At 41.7% G+C, this 18,337-nt stretch overlaps 1 protein-coding gene across 1 annotated transcript in view; it reads left to right on the top strand.

Moving 5' to 3' along the window:
• Positions 1–18,337, top strand: part of ip6k1 (inositol hexakisphosphate kinase 1) — a 32,188-nt gene that overhangs the window by 1,027 nt on the left and 12,824 nt on the right. The window contains exons 2-4 of the mRNA XM_033626523.2: positions 16,011–16,258; positions 17,868–18,013; positions 18,149–18,275. Of these exons, the coding sequence (XP_033482414.1) occupies positions 17,897–18,013; positions 18,149–18,275 (244 nt within the window). The 5' untranslated portion in view covers positions 16,011–16,258; positions 17,868–17,896. The remainder of the gene's footprint in view (positions 1–16,010; positions 16,259–17,867; positions 18,014–18,148; positions 18,276–18,337) is intronic.

The raw sequence follows: 18,337 nt of genomic DNA, 5'->3' as shown, positions 1-18,337 counted from the left end.
GTTTGTTTGTTTTTTGGTCTATATGCAATGCTAAGTGTCCTGGTTCAAACAACCAATACATCCTCTGTAATCCACACCAGTCAGCTTAGTTCACTTGCGGATGATCATGACTGTATAACAGAACTGTCAACATTTTGAGGGAAAAGAAAAGCAAGCACCATCTGCAACCACATAGCTGCATCCATCCATGCGTTGCCCCTTTGTGCCAGTTAACATGAACAGTAAATCAGCTGTCCTTTGGCTCAGGATCCATTACAACCAATCAGTACAGTGGCCACCAAAGGGTGGGGAAATTAATGTGGATCGATCTACCAATCAACAGACTGATCAATCAACCAACCGAGAGAGTGAGCAACAGAGCTGCTGGTCCAAGCTAATTAGAAGCGAAAGGGACTTCCTCTCTGGCTGCCTGGTTTCTCTCAACATCAGTGCATATCAAGCGCATGTCTCGAGATCATACTCAAAAGTTTGGGATTGTAAGCACTAGAAATTTCTGTAGAATTTACTATTGTCTTAAAAATAATCACTGTGGTAGCTGCAGATTTTTTACATGACAGTTAAGCCTCAGTTTGTGCCTTTCTCGTTTTCTAATCCTCAAAACTCTTATGGTGTTCATTGAATGTGATCACATTAGTGTTTTTACATTTTTCGGACACCAAAAACTGCTTGAATGCAGCATTTCAGTTTTATATTGATAGTGGTAAAAAAAAAAAAAAAAAAAATGAATGTAAAGGGTTTTGGTTACATCTTCCATCTTCCTTTTCATTTTCAAATACCTTATAAGAACTGGGAAGCAACTGTGTTCTCATTCAGAAGAATATTGAATCACATAGATTATTGTCCATCATGTCAGACGTTTTAAAGATTACAAAATTCAGACAATAGTAATAATAATATTGTATGTGATATGTGATGTATGCCATCTTTTGCAGAGGTAGACTCTTTAATCCGAGTAATGAACTTTGGTTTACTGGTCTCTTTCCAAGAGAGTGAGATAACTATTTTTGCAAGCAGTAGACAGAGATTTAAAACAGCAATATCTTTATTGGATGCAAGATGTTTGTCAGGATGTAAACCAAAGATGAAAAACTTTTGGTCCAGGTTTTGGTCACATCTGGCTGGTTGCTGATCCATTTGATGCGTCAGTATTTAAACCAAAACTGATCCGGTGTATTAGATTGATGCCACAGACTAGAAATTAAAACAGCAGGCACACATTCTGAAGTAAATTTAATTTCCCTTATATCTGCATTTTCTGTTCAGGGCATGCACCTTGAAGACTGCTTATCCCTTTATCACATCAGCAAAGTGGAGATGGCAAACAGGAAATCATTTTCCAAACTCTCAACTTCTTCTCCCGCACCACCTTTTGCAGAATGTAAACAAACCCCAGCCAGCCTCGCCGTCTGCACCTATGAGATCACTGTGCGTGTACTGTTGCCAAACTATAAATACAAAAAAATGTGAGACAAAGTTCTGTCAGCTTGTTGAAGTATAATTTAGACCATAGTCTATAATTTAATAATTCAGCCTTTTCCAGGCAACTAACCAACATCTTGAGAGCTCGTACTCAAAACATCGGCTGCTCCATTCAGTGTAGAACAAGGACCTAGGAAAATGTTGCCCGTGTCTTTGGTTTGAATGAAGGATGGGTAGGTTAGCTGGCTAACTTTGGGCTTAAACCTGTTTTTTCTGGTATCACAGACGTGGTAAATCCTACATGATTCCAAACGGGTCCAAAGGAGGACACTGTAAAAGACTGTGATACAACCAGTGCTCCTTACTGGTTATAAAATAAAGCCTCTAACAAATTGTGGTTAGTTACTGTAGCTGCAGTGATCAATACAACTTCCTGTTGCATAAAAAAGCTGGCTGTTTAATTAGAGTTCTCAATGTAGGCTGTTGTACTCATATACCATCAGTACAGCCCTGAGGAACATGCAGTGACCTGATGAATAGAAAGTCTTTATCAAAGACATCAGAAGACAGTATCAGGCAGATAACAAGCATCCCCACTGTGAAGTAATGACAGGCAGCTTGTTAATTGAAAAAAGAGAAGACTGCATCATCAGGAGATATTCTGCAGCCGCTCTAGTTGTTTAACATATAAAACATGTCTATTGTTTATACACTCTGTGGACACTTTATAAGGTACACTTGTAATACAATCATGTGCAACAGCTCTGTCATAAAGTCTGGTTTTACAATAATAATGTTCAGTTTTGATGCACACTGTCAGAGGCATGTGAAGTGTTGAAAACCTCTAACTTGATTTGAGTATATGTGCCTTGTTGACGTTTAAGTCTCGTCAGCTGACTGACATGTCGTGAGTTTGGGTTGCTGCGGCAACACCACAGTCTTAGGTTAGTGGTGAGAAAGGAGCCCAGATGGGAGGCATGTGTGGTCGTGGTGGTTGTTTTGACTGATCTGAGCCGTTGTCTAACTCAGACGATTGTTAATAGGACGGATTGTTCCTCTAGTTCTGTGTGTGTGTGTGTGTGTGTGTGTGTGTGTGTGTGTGTGTGTGTGTGTGTGCGTGCGCGCGCGCGCGCGCGTCGCTCAGCAGCTGTTGACTTGTGTCAAGGGACATGGGCAGCAGCTGTGTGTGTGTTTTTGTATTTTTCCCACTCGTAGTTTGTGATTTTTGAGAGTGACAGATGTGTTTGGGGTTTCTCTCCCACAGGGCTGCATGATACTGAGAACGAGCTGGATCTCTTTTTCTGTACTGTTTTCTCTGTTCCTTCCCAGCCTCCTCGTGTGATCATGGACAGGTCTCATATTTTTTTGAAATGCTTTCTCTGTCCTTCATTAGCTCCTTCAATATTCATCACTCCTTTTGTTACTTTAGTTTTATTCAAGCGTCAATCTCTGGTGCTGAAAAATTAGGCCAATGTGGAAGAGCCAAAACCTGCAGTTCCTCTAATGGCCACTTGAGGCTGGCTCCAAAAGCGAGCCAGTCTCCATAGACCCTCATGTTAAAATGCCCATTTTGACAGCAGAAATAAACATGTTTACAGCCTGGTACAAAAAATGATTTTGGTCACTATAGCTAATCTCCCTGTTCATGACAACTTTAGGGGAATGAATTTTCATATAACTCACCTGTTGACATTTTATTAAGGCTTAAAGTGATGCATAATTCAAGGCGTGGCCGCTTTGAGTGACAGGCTGTCTTCGAGGCGTCGCCACAATCTATGACTCAAGCCCCACCCTCACCTTCAAATACGGTCGCTTCTGGTGTCAAAAATCCAAGATGGCAGCCGCCGAAATGTCAAACTCAAAGCTTCAGAACGGGAGCCCACAAACCAATGGGTGATGTGACGGTGGCCATGTCCGTTATTTTTATGCAGTCTATGGTTTTATGTTAGTGTTCCTCCATCACTTCTCCTCCCATCATAATTGTTCTATTTCCTTCACTTCCTTTCCTCTCCTGGGGCGTCATTACAGAAAAATACTCAAACTGCTTGTCCTATCATAACTTAAGTTTCAAAGATAGGAGAAATCTTATCCTTAATTAAACTCTTATCTTAAGAAATCCTGACTATTGATTCTTTAATCAGCACTTGCCCTTTCATGCCTGTATCTATGTTTAGAATGTACTGGTAGGCCCCTCGAGATGAACGAGCCATAATATCAACAGCTGTCACTTGTCTCTGGCTATCTAAATTGCTATCATGGACAAAAAAGGATGGGTGTTCATTTTTTTAGCAAATATGTATTGCTGCGCCTGAGTACAGATAGCTTGGGTGACCTCTGTGAGGTTGCACAAGATGCAAAGCAGTTATATGAAAGACAAATCTACAGCTTCAGTCTGGAAGTCACCGAAAAATGAAGCAGAAAAGCAGAAAAATGAAGTGCATTTGTAATCAGTATGATCACTGGCAGAGCCCCATGGCTTCTAGTAGGCCTCTCAAATTAATTGTCTTGGCAGTCAATGTATATCAATTAATATAATCATCCAGGAAATTTAAAGCGTCATTATACAGTTTTAATTAGCCTCTCAATCAGTTTGGTGTTCATGTTTTCCCCCATCTTCATTGTCATTACCGTAATGCCCCAACAACAGTGCTGCTGCCATTGTTGGCAGCTATTTTGAGTTTAGGACAAAGTCCATGCTGTCCTAACTTGGATTCCTAACTTGTGAAATCCCCAAGTTGGGACAGTTCTGTAATGGCTAAGTTCCTTAGCTAAGATAGGAGGTTTTTTTAACCTAAATGCAGCGAGGAAACATATTTCTGCAATACCAAAATTCCTTAATGCCATAAAGAGATAAGATTCAGACTTATGAAGTTTCTGTAATGAGGCCCCCGGTCTCTGTTTTCTTCTCATCCACTTTTCTTGGTGTTTTTCAGTTTCCCAGTGTGTGTGTGTGTCTGTCAGCAGTTAAACCTCTCGCCCTTATTTGCCACCATTTAGCCTGGTTATGCTACTCTACACTAATGCAGCCACTCAGCAACAACACACATACACAACCTGCTGAGTTCAGACATCATGATGGGAATTATGATGATGATGGTGATGATAATGATGATGACGGTGATGATGATGGTCTTGGCCCTCTCTCCTGAATGTGCACTGAATTCTGGGATGTATCTTAAACACTGAATTTTGTCAGATTAGAACATCACAATCAATGCTTAGATTTTAGATTGAGAACAATACTATGATGGACAAAACAACGACTGGCATGAGATGACGCCCACTGCCCACCCTCCGGTTAGCTAATGTAGCCTTGGCCGCCCTGCACTGCACAGCATCTGGGTTGGGTGGGAGCTAGCTTGCAGCCCTGCTCATTTGGTGATTACAGCTGGTAGTGCTGTCCTGGTGGCAGGACAGAGTTGCGGAAACATCCATCCTTCGGACTTCCCCCAGGTAGCCCTGGTAAGCAAGCAGCTTCATTTTGGGCCTCAAAACCCCTGCCTTCTTGACAAAGTGCTTCAGGATGCTTTCGCTGTAAGTGTCCATGCATAGCATTTATATTCCTGTAATGAACCATTTTAGCTGCAGCTCATTCTCTGGAGGATTGTAAACTTTGACCAGGGGAAGCCGGGCGCAGCTTACTATAATGCGACATGCCGATGCATGTTTTGCTAATTGACGTATTTCTGTAATCGATGAATTGCACCAAGCCCTATTCCACAACAATGCTGCTGAGTCAGGAAGGCGTAATTGCAGTAACTGCTGATTGAGCAGCGCTGCTAGCGAGCTCCCAATACACTGGGTTGGTGCTCAGTAACGTAAACTGAAGAGCAGCAAAATTAACCTGTGGATCGACATGTGTAACGTGTCAAAATTATTCTTGGCAGTTAAACAATTAACGCATAACCGTTGACATCCCTACACCAAGTGTTAGCATGCATGCCCAATATACCCACTGAGGTTTTAGTATTTCTCACACGATTGTTACGCACATAAATTCTTACTGTATTATCCAGTAATGGTCCATTATATCAAATAGAAAGCACTAAATATAGGTTTTCTTTTTGTCCAGTAGTGTCCTTACACCAGACTGAGTTATAAGGATAAAAAAAGGAGCCCAGACTGTCTTCTCCCCAGCGTCATCCTCCTGAAGGATCCCAAGGTGTTCTCAGGCCAGGATATATTAGTCCTTCAGTATGTTTATCAGACCACAAGATACCTTAACCTTTTCCACTTGGGATCCACATGCAGTAATTAGTTTCCATAAGCAATGCTCCTACATGACCACGTACACACTGCAGCTAAATGTGGTTCTCTCTTCTTCTTTGATAGTGTAATCCTGCCAGCCTCATTGATGAAGCAGCAGGCACTGACCCCTCTGATGTAAGTTTGGTTAATCTATGTAGTGTGGACCAATGTTGTCATGCGGATAGTGTAGAATTAAATGTGTACTGCCTAACAGGTGACAACAGGAGAAACTGTTGGCAAGTGAGAGGAAAGATGAGAAGGTGTAGCCTGATAATGAGACTGAATTGTTGTTCTGTTTTCACCTCATTATTCAGTCTGACATTGTGTTCGTTTCACCTGTTTTGTTTGTGTGAGGGATGTAAATGTCCCTTCGGCATGATTTTCAGTCAGCACAGAAGGTGTGGTCGTGTTTGCTTTATTTAAAAGTTGTTGTTTCTGTAAATTTACTTAACACAACCTGTAAAGCTACATCTGTCTCATCCACACGTGACATTTTCATGGCCAGTTTTCTGTTGTTAAGTACAGGAAAATGACGTTACATTTTTAATCTCACCAACAAAGTTCTGATTTTTTTTGTTTGTTTGTTTTTTAAGCAGGTAAACAGCTTTAAGTATCAGAAGTACTTTATACTTTATTGATCCCCGAGGGGAAATTATTTGGATTAAGTATGTAGATTCACTACCCTTTATAACTCTGGTACACACTACTGAAAGTTCCCAGTATGAGACTTGTGTAGGTCAGAGTTGTACCATTTTGAGAATGTTTACACCTGTATATGTGGTTGACCTCTGACAGATTATAATCTGTTTACTTAAGGTGATTTAAATGCAGGTGGAACAGGTCTCTTTGTTGATTGTAAGCACAATAGGACAGCTGAGTGTTTCACAGGTGAGACGCATTTTGCAATCTACTATGTGTCAATTAATGAAGCAGAGTGGTGCTTAAATGATTTAATTCATAGTAATTGAATAAAACAATTTAGGTAAAGAATTTATTAATCTATCAAGTAAAGAAACAAAAACAACAGGTGTCGCACTTGATGCAGCAGCCAATCCTGAGCAGCGATCAAGCGTCACATTATCACATAACATTAAGTAACATTAAAGCTCTCTGTCCACACTGAATACATTAAATATTCACTTCTTTTACTTCATGTAAACAAACCATGTAAATATTAGTCGTGTGCTCGAGATTATACTGGCAACATAACCACTTAAATGATGGGTGAGTAGTCTACTAGCTATCTTCCTAATGTGATATTTACTGGAAGTGACATATAATATAGCCAACAGCAAGTAGGTGGTTATTAGCAATGGTCACCAGCTGACCAGAAACTTTTAGCTACCAGCCAGCTTCCTCCTTATTTAGCTTCTTTGTAGTGAAATAAGAGGGTATCATATAGATTATTTCTTATTTCAAATTCATGAATCAGCCGTTCTCGTCCATTGTGGCACTTTTAAAGCGAGCCACAGGAATAAATAGAAACATGGTGTCCCACAGGACGTCAGCTCAAAAGGGCAGCGCTGCATCGCCTGCAGCCAGTTAGGACACCTCTTTAATTGGCTTCAAATCCAAAATGTTGCCTTATCGGTGTTTTAGTTTTCTTGAGAGACTCCGCCACGTCTTCTCTCATCACCCCACAAGACAAGTGAATGCTCTAGTAAATAAACATGTGCAGTGTTCAGCCAGTTTACACAAAATCAAGTTGGTTTAAGCTTGTACACCAGACTAGACCACTAAAACTGGAAAATGACCCAACTCTAAAATTAATATGAAATAGAGATAGCTGTAAGGAGAAAGAGCAACAAGTACAGAAGTTGTTGCAGTAGTCGTCATAGTAGTTCTATCTAGTGTGGCTGCAGTCGTAATACAGTATCAGATAAACACTGAAGACAAAACAAGTACAAATGAGATAGAGAAAACATTAATAGCCAGTTGGATAAAGCTAGAAATGGATCAGTGTTGTTTAAATAAAGGTCGATCAAAACCAGATTCTGTCTTTACTGTGCTGTCCAGCCTGCTAGTGCTGCAGCGTGGCTCTCCTTCTCTACAGTGCGAGCATTTCACTGTATATGCAACTGAAAATTAAAGTATGTGAAAAGTAATTTGGAAAGCAGCAGTAACCTTGAGCAGTTCTGGTGAAACTTGATGTGGACATCCCCACATGAAGCATTTTGAATTAAGGTTTCACACATTAATGCTCTCAACACCTCTGAAGAAATCACCTCTTCAGGACTTACTCAAGATTTTATTACAGTGTGATTTTTATCTTAATGAACTCTTTAATCAATGTCCTTAACACCCGAAGAGCAGGACTGGTTTGTAACTTCACATCTTCTTGATTATTGCAAGGTGTTTACCAAGGCGAAGTAGATGGGAAGATCTGGTGTATGACATGCCATGTACTTTGTTTGGAAAAACTGGTTAAAGAAACTAGTAAGGCACTTGTTGGCATGTGCTCTTCTTCCTGCAAGAAGGATTGACTTATAATTTCTTATAGCGCAGTTTTTAGAGTCCTGCAGAATGTCCTCAAAGTTCTCTAACAAACCAGACAGTGATATGCAACTTATAAAAGACCTCTCCTTTCTCTCAAACCACTCTAACCAGGTGGACAGTGTCTCTTACAAATGGTAAATGTGCTGCAAATCCTCAGTAACACTCTAAAATTCAACACTGATGCAACTCACTGCCAAACTACGCACTTCTACTCTTAGAGATCCCTGGAAGTCCTTAATTGGCTCTATCTCTGACTTACTGAAGGACAGAAGGATTCCTTCACACACACACACGCGGTCGGTCAGTCAGAAATAGCAGCTTAATCAGTCTGTCAGTGTCGTAGAGCTGTAGTGAGCCTGCAGCTTTGTCCCAGTGATGGCTGATGATGTAAGATATGCTCACACAGATCCTCTAAGCTGATTGGCTGGCCACTCAGGTTATTCGCCACACCTGGCAGGACACAGCGGGACGATTAGAGATTGGGTTGTTTGTCTGTTTGTTTGTTTGAATTGCGAACTCCTGCGCTGCCTCCTGCAGTTTCACTCAGACAGACAACACAAGGGAGGCTGCTGAGCCTCTAGAGTGAAGGCATCTGGCAAGGTGTGTTCACAATGGCAGGAGGAAAGTGTGCAGCCAGGAGATCTCTATTCTTGTCACACGACATCTATGTGGTCTGGTAGCCAATGCTGCATTGAATCAAAATCACAGATCTATCAGATTCAAATCCACACACAATAATTAAATATTTACATTGTGCACAAAACAACACGAAGGCTGAGACACACACCCAATTTAAAACATTGGGGATTGAGCATTTCATTTATTTCTAATGCCAGCCACTGGAGGATTAGAAATGCTGAAAAGTAATGGTTGATTATTAGCTTTCAAAGGAGCTCACGTCTCAACCAGACTAAGTGAACACTGAATAAAAATCCATGGCAATCATGGTTAGCATAAATTCTAGCATTCCAGGAAAGCTTATTATTGTGATATTACCTTTTCAATGATATTTTTGCCCACAATAATGTACAGTATTTATGGTTTTACTGTGTATAAATATCTTAATGAAATGATAGCCAATCAGAAATTAACATAACAGTATATCAATATTAATCCGGAGTGAAATATTATTTTTACAGTATGATCGATCTGCCCTAAGAGAAAGAAGCATTGAAGGAGGGGAGGAGATATTAAGACGGGGTGGGAGGTGGGGAGATTTGGGGATTTGGGGAGAGGGATGACGGAAACAGGAGGAGGAGGAGGATAGTGTGTATAGGAGACAGCAGGGGGAGGCAAGTTGTCCTTGACTTTGCCCTCCACCAGCCTATTCGCAGCCCTCTGCATCACATTGCATACAGGACGCTGCCCGCTGGAAACACACACCTGTTGTCTATGTGCCAGGAATTCACTGGAGACACATATAGATCCACTAACGGAGACAAGACCACCGTACAGAGGCGTTATCAAACACCAGCTGTTCACTTAATACCTCATCACCTAATACCCCATTACCTACCTCTGTGTGACCAGATACTGTTTGATCTTGGCCAGAAGTCATGCTAGCGGCTGTTTGATGCTGTGTTTGGGCAGAGCGATGCTTTCAGCTAAACGCTTACATCAACATGCCAACATGTTCATAGTGACAATGCTAACGTGTAGATGTTTAGCAGTATGTTACTAAGCTAATATTTGCCAATTAAGCTCAACATACAGCTGAGGCTGATGGGACTTTAATTAGTTTTGCAGGTGAAATAAAATGTTGACCAGATGGTGACGGACAGGGGATCAAAGTTACTGCAAGTCATCCTCTGTGGACCATGACACAAATTCTTTTGCACTGAAGCTGCTGATTGACAATATTTTGCACATTGTTCAACATCTTTAAATACGACCACAATAAGTGTTCATATTTCAGAGAACTGTATTGTGATCAGGGTAGAAAAGCCTCTGAAACAGCATTGTACATGAAGTAGGCTACTGACTTTTTAACTTGCTCCTGAAACCTGGCACCTATATGGGGCCTCACACATGTCGTGTTTTTTGTGCCCTCAGATTCATTGTTTTCAATGTAGGCAGGCGTGCTCAAACACCAGAGTGACACCGTCGCGGTGCACACGCGTTCCCGAGCACCTATTTCTTAAGGCATGACAGCTGTACCATAAGATAAACTGAGTACAGCTTTTGGAACTCAGCAGCATCATGTCATGTGACAAAGGTCAGACAATCACAGCCGACAGTTATCTTTCCCTTCTTCCGTAAATATCAGTCTGTGGCAAATATGGAAAAGTCAATCATTTTAGTGCAGGGCTGCCAGAGCTTTACATCTGACCCACGGACAATATTGTTGGCCTAACACACACGAGAGGATCAGCTCTGCATTCAGGTAAATAGACTATGATATGGTGCTTGTTAAGGTAAGCAACCTCAGACACAACCTGCTGCCGTGCTCTTCAAAGCTGGCACAAAAAAGACACAAGTAGCACCCTCACGTTTTCCTGGTGGTTAAAAATCAGGCATGTGTACGGCCCCCCCCGACCTCACAAGTGCATCAGTATTAGGTGTGCAAAGTCCTCTAATGGGCCAGATTGCGTGTGTTCATATTTTGAAATGTCCAGTCGACTGTGTTTCTGTGTGTGTCTTGTTGAGTGCAGTGAAATGTTAAAAGTCATGGATCATTGGGGTGATTTCACTTATCCCAGAACAGATGTGACCTGATGTTTACTGTTTGCTGCTAACTTTAGAATTCATTGCTCATGGGAAACACTGTTTACGCTGTCTGTGTGTGTGTGCGTGAGTGTGCATGAGTGTGTGTGTGCACAGTGTGATCCAGCCTGCATCTGGAGCTCATGCTTGGTCAAGCTTGGATCGTGACTTGAGATCAGACAGTTAGATGTTGAATTTCCATCGTGGCCAAATGCGTGCACGGTGCTGCGAGCCGTCGTGATCGTTGCCTGTGATGTGGGCCCACAGTGTAGTTAAAGGCATGCCTTACCTTGATGACATGTTGTAGGTCTGAGGTTTTCAAGGTTTTCAGTGAAGCAGCTCACTTGTTGCACAGAAAAATGTCAAAAAATGTTGAAATCAAAAAGAGATTCGAGGTTCTATTGAAAAACACTTGGTGATAACGTCCCACTAAAAGCCTTCCAGTGGTTCACTGGCATAGTTGCTCAACACTTGAAATTGATACTGGTCTCTGAATAGTATTTGGACGTGTGACTGTTTATCACCATCATTTTTTTATATCATCATATTGCTGAAAAACAAGGTCTTGTTTTGCTCCTGTCACAAAGCAGCAGGCCTCAGCCTTGTGGGGAAATTCGTCCCCTTTCTTGTGGATTGCAGCCATTCAATATACAGTAATTGCATGGTGCAATTACCTCTTATGTATGTAATTAAAACACACCTGCGGTTACCACCAGTGAGCACATCAACCAGGACTCACGTTTTGAAGGGAGTTCACCCCAAAATCAAAAATACATATTTTCCTCTGACCTGTAGCGCTATTTATCATCCAGTCTGTTTTGGTGGGAGCTGCAGAGTGTTTGAGATATCGGCCGTAGAGATGTCCGCCTTCTCCAGATGACACTCGGCCTTGTGGTGCCAAAAAATACGTACCTCTACTGCTAGCTCACCTAGCACCACGTAGCCAGCAAACATTACAGCTCAGCCAGGAGGATGCCATCAATGTTTACTTCTCGCCTCTCGTCCATGGGTAGATGCAGGCTTCCTTCTGCAAAGTGAAGCAGTTGATGGGTGTAGTTCAGTAGAAAGACTAAGTAAAAAGTTCCTACATGAGGTCTGTGGATTAACTTTTGAGTAAGCAGGTCATGATTTCTGGAAAGAGACGTTGCTGCTTCTGGCGCTTGGAGCACCACAAGCTAGGTGTTATCTAGATCAATTATATTGGGGAGAATGCAGACATCTCTACAGTGGATATGTCCAACACTCGGCAACTTACACCAAAGCAATCTTGATTGATAGATATCACTACAGACAAGAGGAAAAATATGTGTGTCTGATTTTGTTCCATTAAGGATTACAATTTGAAGGACCACATGGCATTTGAATTTGACGTAATTTATATTTCTCAGCTGAGCTGAATTCAAAATAACACTCTGTTAATAACGTGAAATGTCACATTACATTGATTTTAAATATGACCTGAGTTTCTGTCTTGCGTAAGAGAACTGTTTTTGTATTTAAAAATGTCAAGCTGTACCTGAACTGTCGTGTGTGGAGGTTGTGTTTGGTGTTACTCCACTGTCATGAGCCCACATCGTGATAACATCAGCGAGCGTCGTGCCTCACTGCAGCCTTGACACTGACCAAATGATGCCTTCAGAAGCACACACACCCACACATACGTATGCATGAGCAGGCTGTGACGTCATTGATGGGCCTGCCTCTCTCATCCAATCCTCTTCTTTCTCTTTGCTCCCTCATTTCTACCTCTCTTCCTCCTCCCTTCTTCTCATGTCTTCAGACAGGCGATGATGACTCATTTTGAGGCAGCGTTTAGGTGCATGATGGGATACAAGGATTGAAAAGGGGGTGATAGAGGGGGATTTGAGTGAAGGCAGGGGACAGGAGGGAAAAATCAAGAAAATTATATTCCAAAAAATATGGACACCTGAACATTTTACCCATATGTGATAGCTGAGCATGATTCTAAAACCATGGGCATTAATCTGCTGCTAACAGCCTCGACTCTTCTGGTCAGAGGATTTAAACAAGATGTTGAACCTGGCTGCAGGGATTTACCTCCAGTCAGCCACAAGAGCATTAGTGATGCTTTGTGCATGGGGGCATTGTAATGTCCTTCGCCGAACTGTTGCCACAAAGGTGAAAATCCGTTATTGTCTAAAACATCATTGTTACAGCAGGATTAAGATTTCTCTTCAGAGGAACTAAAGGGAACCAGGAACAACAGATGCAGTCACAGACATAGTTGGACTGAGGTGTCCACATACTTTTGGTCATATACTGTAGTGTATGTGTGGTGTGGGTCTTTGACCACTTGGACACCAGGACGTCTGTCAGTGGAAACTGAATTTGTGAAGTTGGTTTCTGCTTTTGTCAGATACATCTTTTCGTTAATGGTGACCTTTTGTATTATTCCTTATTTTCTGTCATATATATAATGTTACAATGTCAGGCGATTACAACATATGTGGCCAAAGTTACAAATAATGAGGTAAAAGCATGTAACAGTAATCCCTGTGACCAAAGACCTCAGGCTTTAGACCCATCTGACTACTCTGTTTCCAGCATTTTTATCTACTGTTGAGACAAGCTGACAGATTTCTTTATATGGTCATCTGCTGCAGGCACGTAACGTAGCCCACACTGCTACATGTAGCTACATACTAATGTCAGGGAAACATGTAATCTTGGTTGCTAATGTTAATTTCTCCCTAGATTTAAGGTCATATTCCTGCTGGAACATGTCCGGTTGTGTTTATAAGCTTTTATCAGTGCTTTCTCTCTGCAATGACGGTGCAAAGATGACCACAAAACTCTGATTAATCAGAGCAGACTGGGGAGGTCATGTTTAAGAGACGGGCGCTAAAACAGAGCATCTGAGATAAAGGGTAAATACAGGATTTCCAGCACAGACAGTGTGATGTAAATAAAGTGTTTTCTGACCATTAAAGCATGTGAACATGTTCCCAAAACCCAAAATAAGCACAATAGGTCCCCTTTAAACTGCATTAAACCAGATTGTTTTTAGGCGTCTAATTGCAGTATGTTACACTGAACCGTCATCTCATGCGTACATTGATGACTCACCTGCAATTAAAATTTACATGTTCTCCAACATTAATTCAAACAGTTTTAGAAACAAGCTATGTTACATTTGTGTGGTGTTTTTAGCTGTTTGATGTGGTAATTGGGAGAAAAAGGTTTTACTCCATTGTTATCGTCTCCAGTGTCATTGTTTCAAATGCTAATCGTTTATAATTGTGGTTTTTATTTTCCATGTTACTCAGCAACAGATGGGCTTTGATATCATTCTGCTGCCCATTGTACTCATGGATGTATGTGTCGACAGCTTATTGGAGAGTAAATCCTGCATTACAAAATGTCCTCTCGGATTACGGATGATGTTTCAAAATTCAAGTTTCAAGTGATCAGCAGAGAGCTGGGAGGACATCTGGGGTGGCGCTACACTGAAACTATAGACAGTATCTTTGTTTTGGGAGTAGAGTGTGCTCCAGGAAGTTGAAGATCCCAGTTGATACAGTAGGATTTTTATATTTTTCCCACACTTTAATCGCTGAATACTTTCCCTTGTTTAGGGATGACGTAGAGAGAGAAAATGTGTTTATTTGCGTACGCTCTGTGTGTGTTGCGCGTGTGTGTGTGTGTGTGAGACAGTAACCTGACATGCTGAAATATGTGATGTCAACTGTTTGTGGCAACATGCCCAGAAAACTGTGTGTCTGTGTGTGTGTGTTATTTTTATGTGCTGTCTGGTTCAGAACTGTTGTTGTTAATTTTGTCAGCTATTTTTTCATTTACTCTTAGTCCTGTGTCAAATGTCCTTGTTAGTTTTTATCACGGCCCCGTCTGCGTCTATCGTTTTTTCCAATCTACTTTAGATTAAACCAGCTACGTCCCCATGGAAACCATGCTCACGCGGATCCCTCGAAATATGACATCCATAGTAACTTGGGGGAAAAAACAATATTGTGCATTGACTTTGATGATTTACTGATCATCTCACCTCATCATGAGCATACTGAAGTCAGCAGTGTGGGAACATTTTGGTTATCCGGTGGTCGGAAATTTGTAGACTGGTCCTCTTTATTTTAGTTCATTTATGTGAAGCAGTGACGCTGATAGGTTTTCAGTGCAGTGAGTTCAAGGAAGACAATAAAACTTGTTTTTGACAGATTGTAATGTTAAACTAGTATTTGATGCTATTATAATGGTAATATTCATGTATGTTGAAAATGTATCTGAAAATTAAACACATAAAATCCCAAATCTGAAAACATTACTTACAAAACCATAGACTGTATATTTATTTTTATATACAATCTATGTACAAAACATTATACAAATGTCACATCTTGAGTTCATTATACTGTAGAGAGCACTAAAATCATTATCCACTGTCAATTTAATCAAATGTGATTTATGAATTTAGCTTATTCTCTTTTCATCTGAGAAGAGTTTTTATGTTTTCCTTTCATTCATTGAGACCATGAACAACACACGATATTGTCTTGAGCAAGATATATGCACAGATGGTGAGAAAATGGCAGCTGCTGGTGAAAATATTTTTGCATCAGGTGCGCCCTGTGGACGGTTAAGTGTCAGCATGAGTGAGTCTGCAGGGAATACAGCATCTGCTGTCACGTAAGATTAAAGGGATGTCTGTAGGAATATACTATATGTTTGTAAATTTGGATAAATTTTATGAACTTAATGATATGAGGTTATTGCCTACCAGCAGTCCTTGGGTTGTCAGGGATTTTGTACCCAAAAATTTGGCTTCTCAGGCAGGCCTCCCAGGCTTTATGTCACTCCCAGCAAGCTCCTCCAGTTTAAGTCACAGCTGTTTAGAAAAACTCAACTCATTTAAAGTTATTGTGATAAATAACTTCAAAATAAGTGCAGTCATCAGTATTTTTATATTACTTAGGATCTAATGACTAGGTGTGATGTGAAAAGGATGTCTCATAGTGACAGAAACAAACAGAAATCTGTGTTTTAGCCTCTTTCAGCTCATAGTTTTGGTTTTATAGCACACTGACTTCACTGTAAGTGGCCAAAGAAACAGTTAACACAGCTCTAGATACACATTAAACTTATCATGGTGTCATTTCCTCTCTCTGCAGGAAGTGGTGACCCTGCCTACCTGACACCCTGCTTCTCCTGCCCTCCCCCCAACTCTGCCCCCCCACCCACTGTCCTGATTGGGTCTCTGTACTGCCGGCGGTGGATTGGAGCACTCTGATTGAAGGCCTTGCGAGGTGGTTTTTCGGTCTGGCGCCGCCTCCCCCCGGGGCCGGCGTGCGCTCCCAGCAGCCCGTGGTGCCCTGCGCCCCTCCCTCCCCGTCACTGCACAACAGAGCCCATGCCCAAGGTAAGACCACGACAAGCAGTGCCCTGATGTGTTACTGTGGAGATCTCAGCTAGTCAGACGGAGGTCATAGAATTATTTTTGTTTGTTAATTAGGGAGTTTTCAGCGTTCACACCTCTTGTTTGGTTTTCTCTATCTTTCGAGGGAGCCAAGAGTTGTGAACATGGTGTCACCAAAACACTAGAATGAAAGGTTTTACATCATTTCCTTTGATTGAGTGTCAAAACTAAAGACATATTTTTATAACTATTCTAGATATCAGCATACAGCAACATTAAAGAGACCTGTAATGTCTCTTCTGTCTGGTAAAACAAAGTTTTCTGCAGATTAAAGAAGCAACAGAGAACAGGAGTATTAGTCCTGATCAGATCAGAAAGTGTATCAGCAGCTGGAGGCGCCTTTTTGTTATTGTTTTTAATGAGAACCAAGTTATTTGCTCGCCTCATGTTTCTGCGCTCTAAGCATCTGGCATTTTCGCCGGAGCGTTCTGAACTCCACAAGTTGAAAAAACATCAACTTAAAATGGAAAAATGCCCCATGTCATCAGTTTTTTGGTCATCTTTTTTCCTATTGTCCAATTGGATGATTTTAGAGGCGGCATGTCCTCTGTGGTCATCATGACAACAAGTTTATATTTGGTAGACAATGGAGGAGAAACTGGTGGTAGCGGTTGCTGGATACCCAGAGCTATACGAGCCGACGATAGACAGCAGTCATCCTAAAATATACCAGGAAACAGCCATCATGGAGGCGAAGCTCCTGGACCAACTGGTGGTACTCCCCGTGATCCACCCTCTTTTTTAGGGTCTCATGTACCCACACAGATCTGTTTATCTGTGCTCAACAAACTATTTACTGACAGCCTCTCACCCTCAACCAGAGCTACAGCAAGTACCCTCTGCCTTCAATTTTTTTTGTTTGAAAGGCAGTGCGGCACATCTCGTGTTTTGCTACCTGGGATACGCTTTCTGTGTGATCAGGGCCCTAAGGTGGAAGATGATGTTGTCTTTGTGTGTTGGAGGTTTTATCTCGGCTCAAACTGCGGTGAGCACCTGCTGCTCTTTACATTAACCTTTCTTAACAATAACTGAAATGCATCTGTGGCCCTGAGACTTTACCTGGTTCACTAAGTACCAAAAGCTGACATCAAATGTCTCGTCAGATTTGTGATACTGTTTTCTTATTTTATGAACATATAGTTCCTGATATGAATAATACATTTGCCAGTTTTAGACTGTGTAGCTGATTATGTTTTGTTTGCTTGTTAAATAGAATATTGATTCAGTTTAATTATTGGCTGATAAACTGTATTATCCTAAAGGTATAGTGACTCGTGATATCATTTCAGTAACTCAGGTAGAGCATCAAAACATTTTCAGTGATACCCAGCCCTAGTGAGAGCAGCTGCGTGAGCGAACTGTACACCTCACAGCCGGGTGATTCGAACAACGTGTTGGAGTCAGAGGTGTAGGCGGAGGGCCTTTCCAAAGCTATTCAGCCATCTGATGAGCAGTTCTCTTCTCACAGAGTTTACAGGCAGCTTTACTGTAAAACAAGACCAGATTTGTTTTCTCTGACACCTAATTTCATAAATCCTTCTGTCCTCGGCAGGAGGAGGCGCAGTGCGTCCGCCAGGAGCCATGTGCCTCCCTCACACTAACAACATGGACAACAAGTTACAGGGGGCGGGGCAGGGGGGAGGGGCTGCACTTCGACCACGGGCAGGAGGCGTTCCACTGGAGCCCTTCGTACACCAGGTGGGTAGGAACGGCTAAAATGAAGGTCAAAAAACACTTAATACGATAAAAGACTTAATGGATATTTCATTTCTTATGTTACCTCTTCTGTTTTTGTGTGTGTGTGTGTGTGTGTGTGTGTATGTGTGCGTGCAGGTGGGGGGTCACACCAGTATGATGCGTTATGATGACCACACGGTGTGTAAGCCTCTGATCAGCAGAGAGCAGCGCTTCTACGAGTCTCTGCCTCCAGAGATGAAGGAGTTCACTCCAGAGTATAAAGGTCAGTCACATCCCACTGATGTTCAGTATTAGACACAGATGAGAGCTGGGTTTCTTGGTGAA

Source organism: Epinephelus lanceolatus, chromosome 1 (genome assembly GCF_041903045.1).
Source record: "Epinephelus lanceolatus isolate andai-2023 chromosome 1, ASM4190304v1, whole genome shotgun sequence".
Classification (NCBI taxonomy): domain Eukaryota; kingdom Metazoa; phylum Chordata; class Actinopteri; order Perciformes; family Serranidae; genus Epinephelus; species Epinephelus lanceolatus.
The sequence above is the reverse complement of the archived record's forward strand: the minus strand, read 5'-3'. Positions and strand labels throughout refer to the sequence as shown.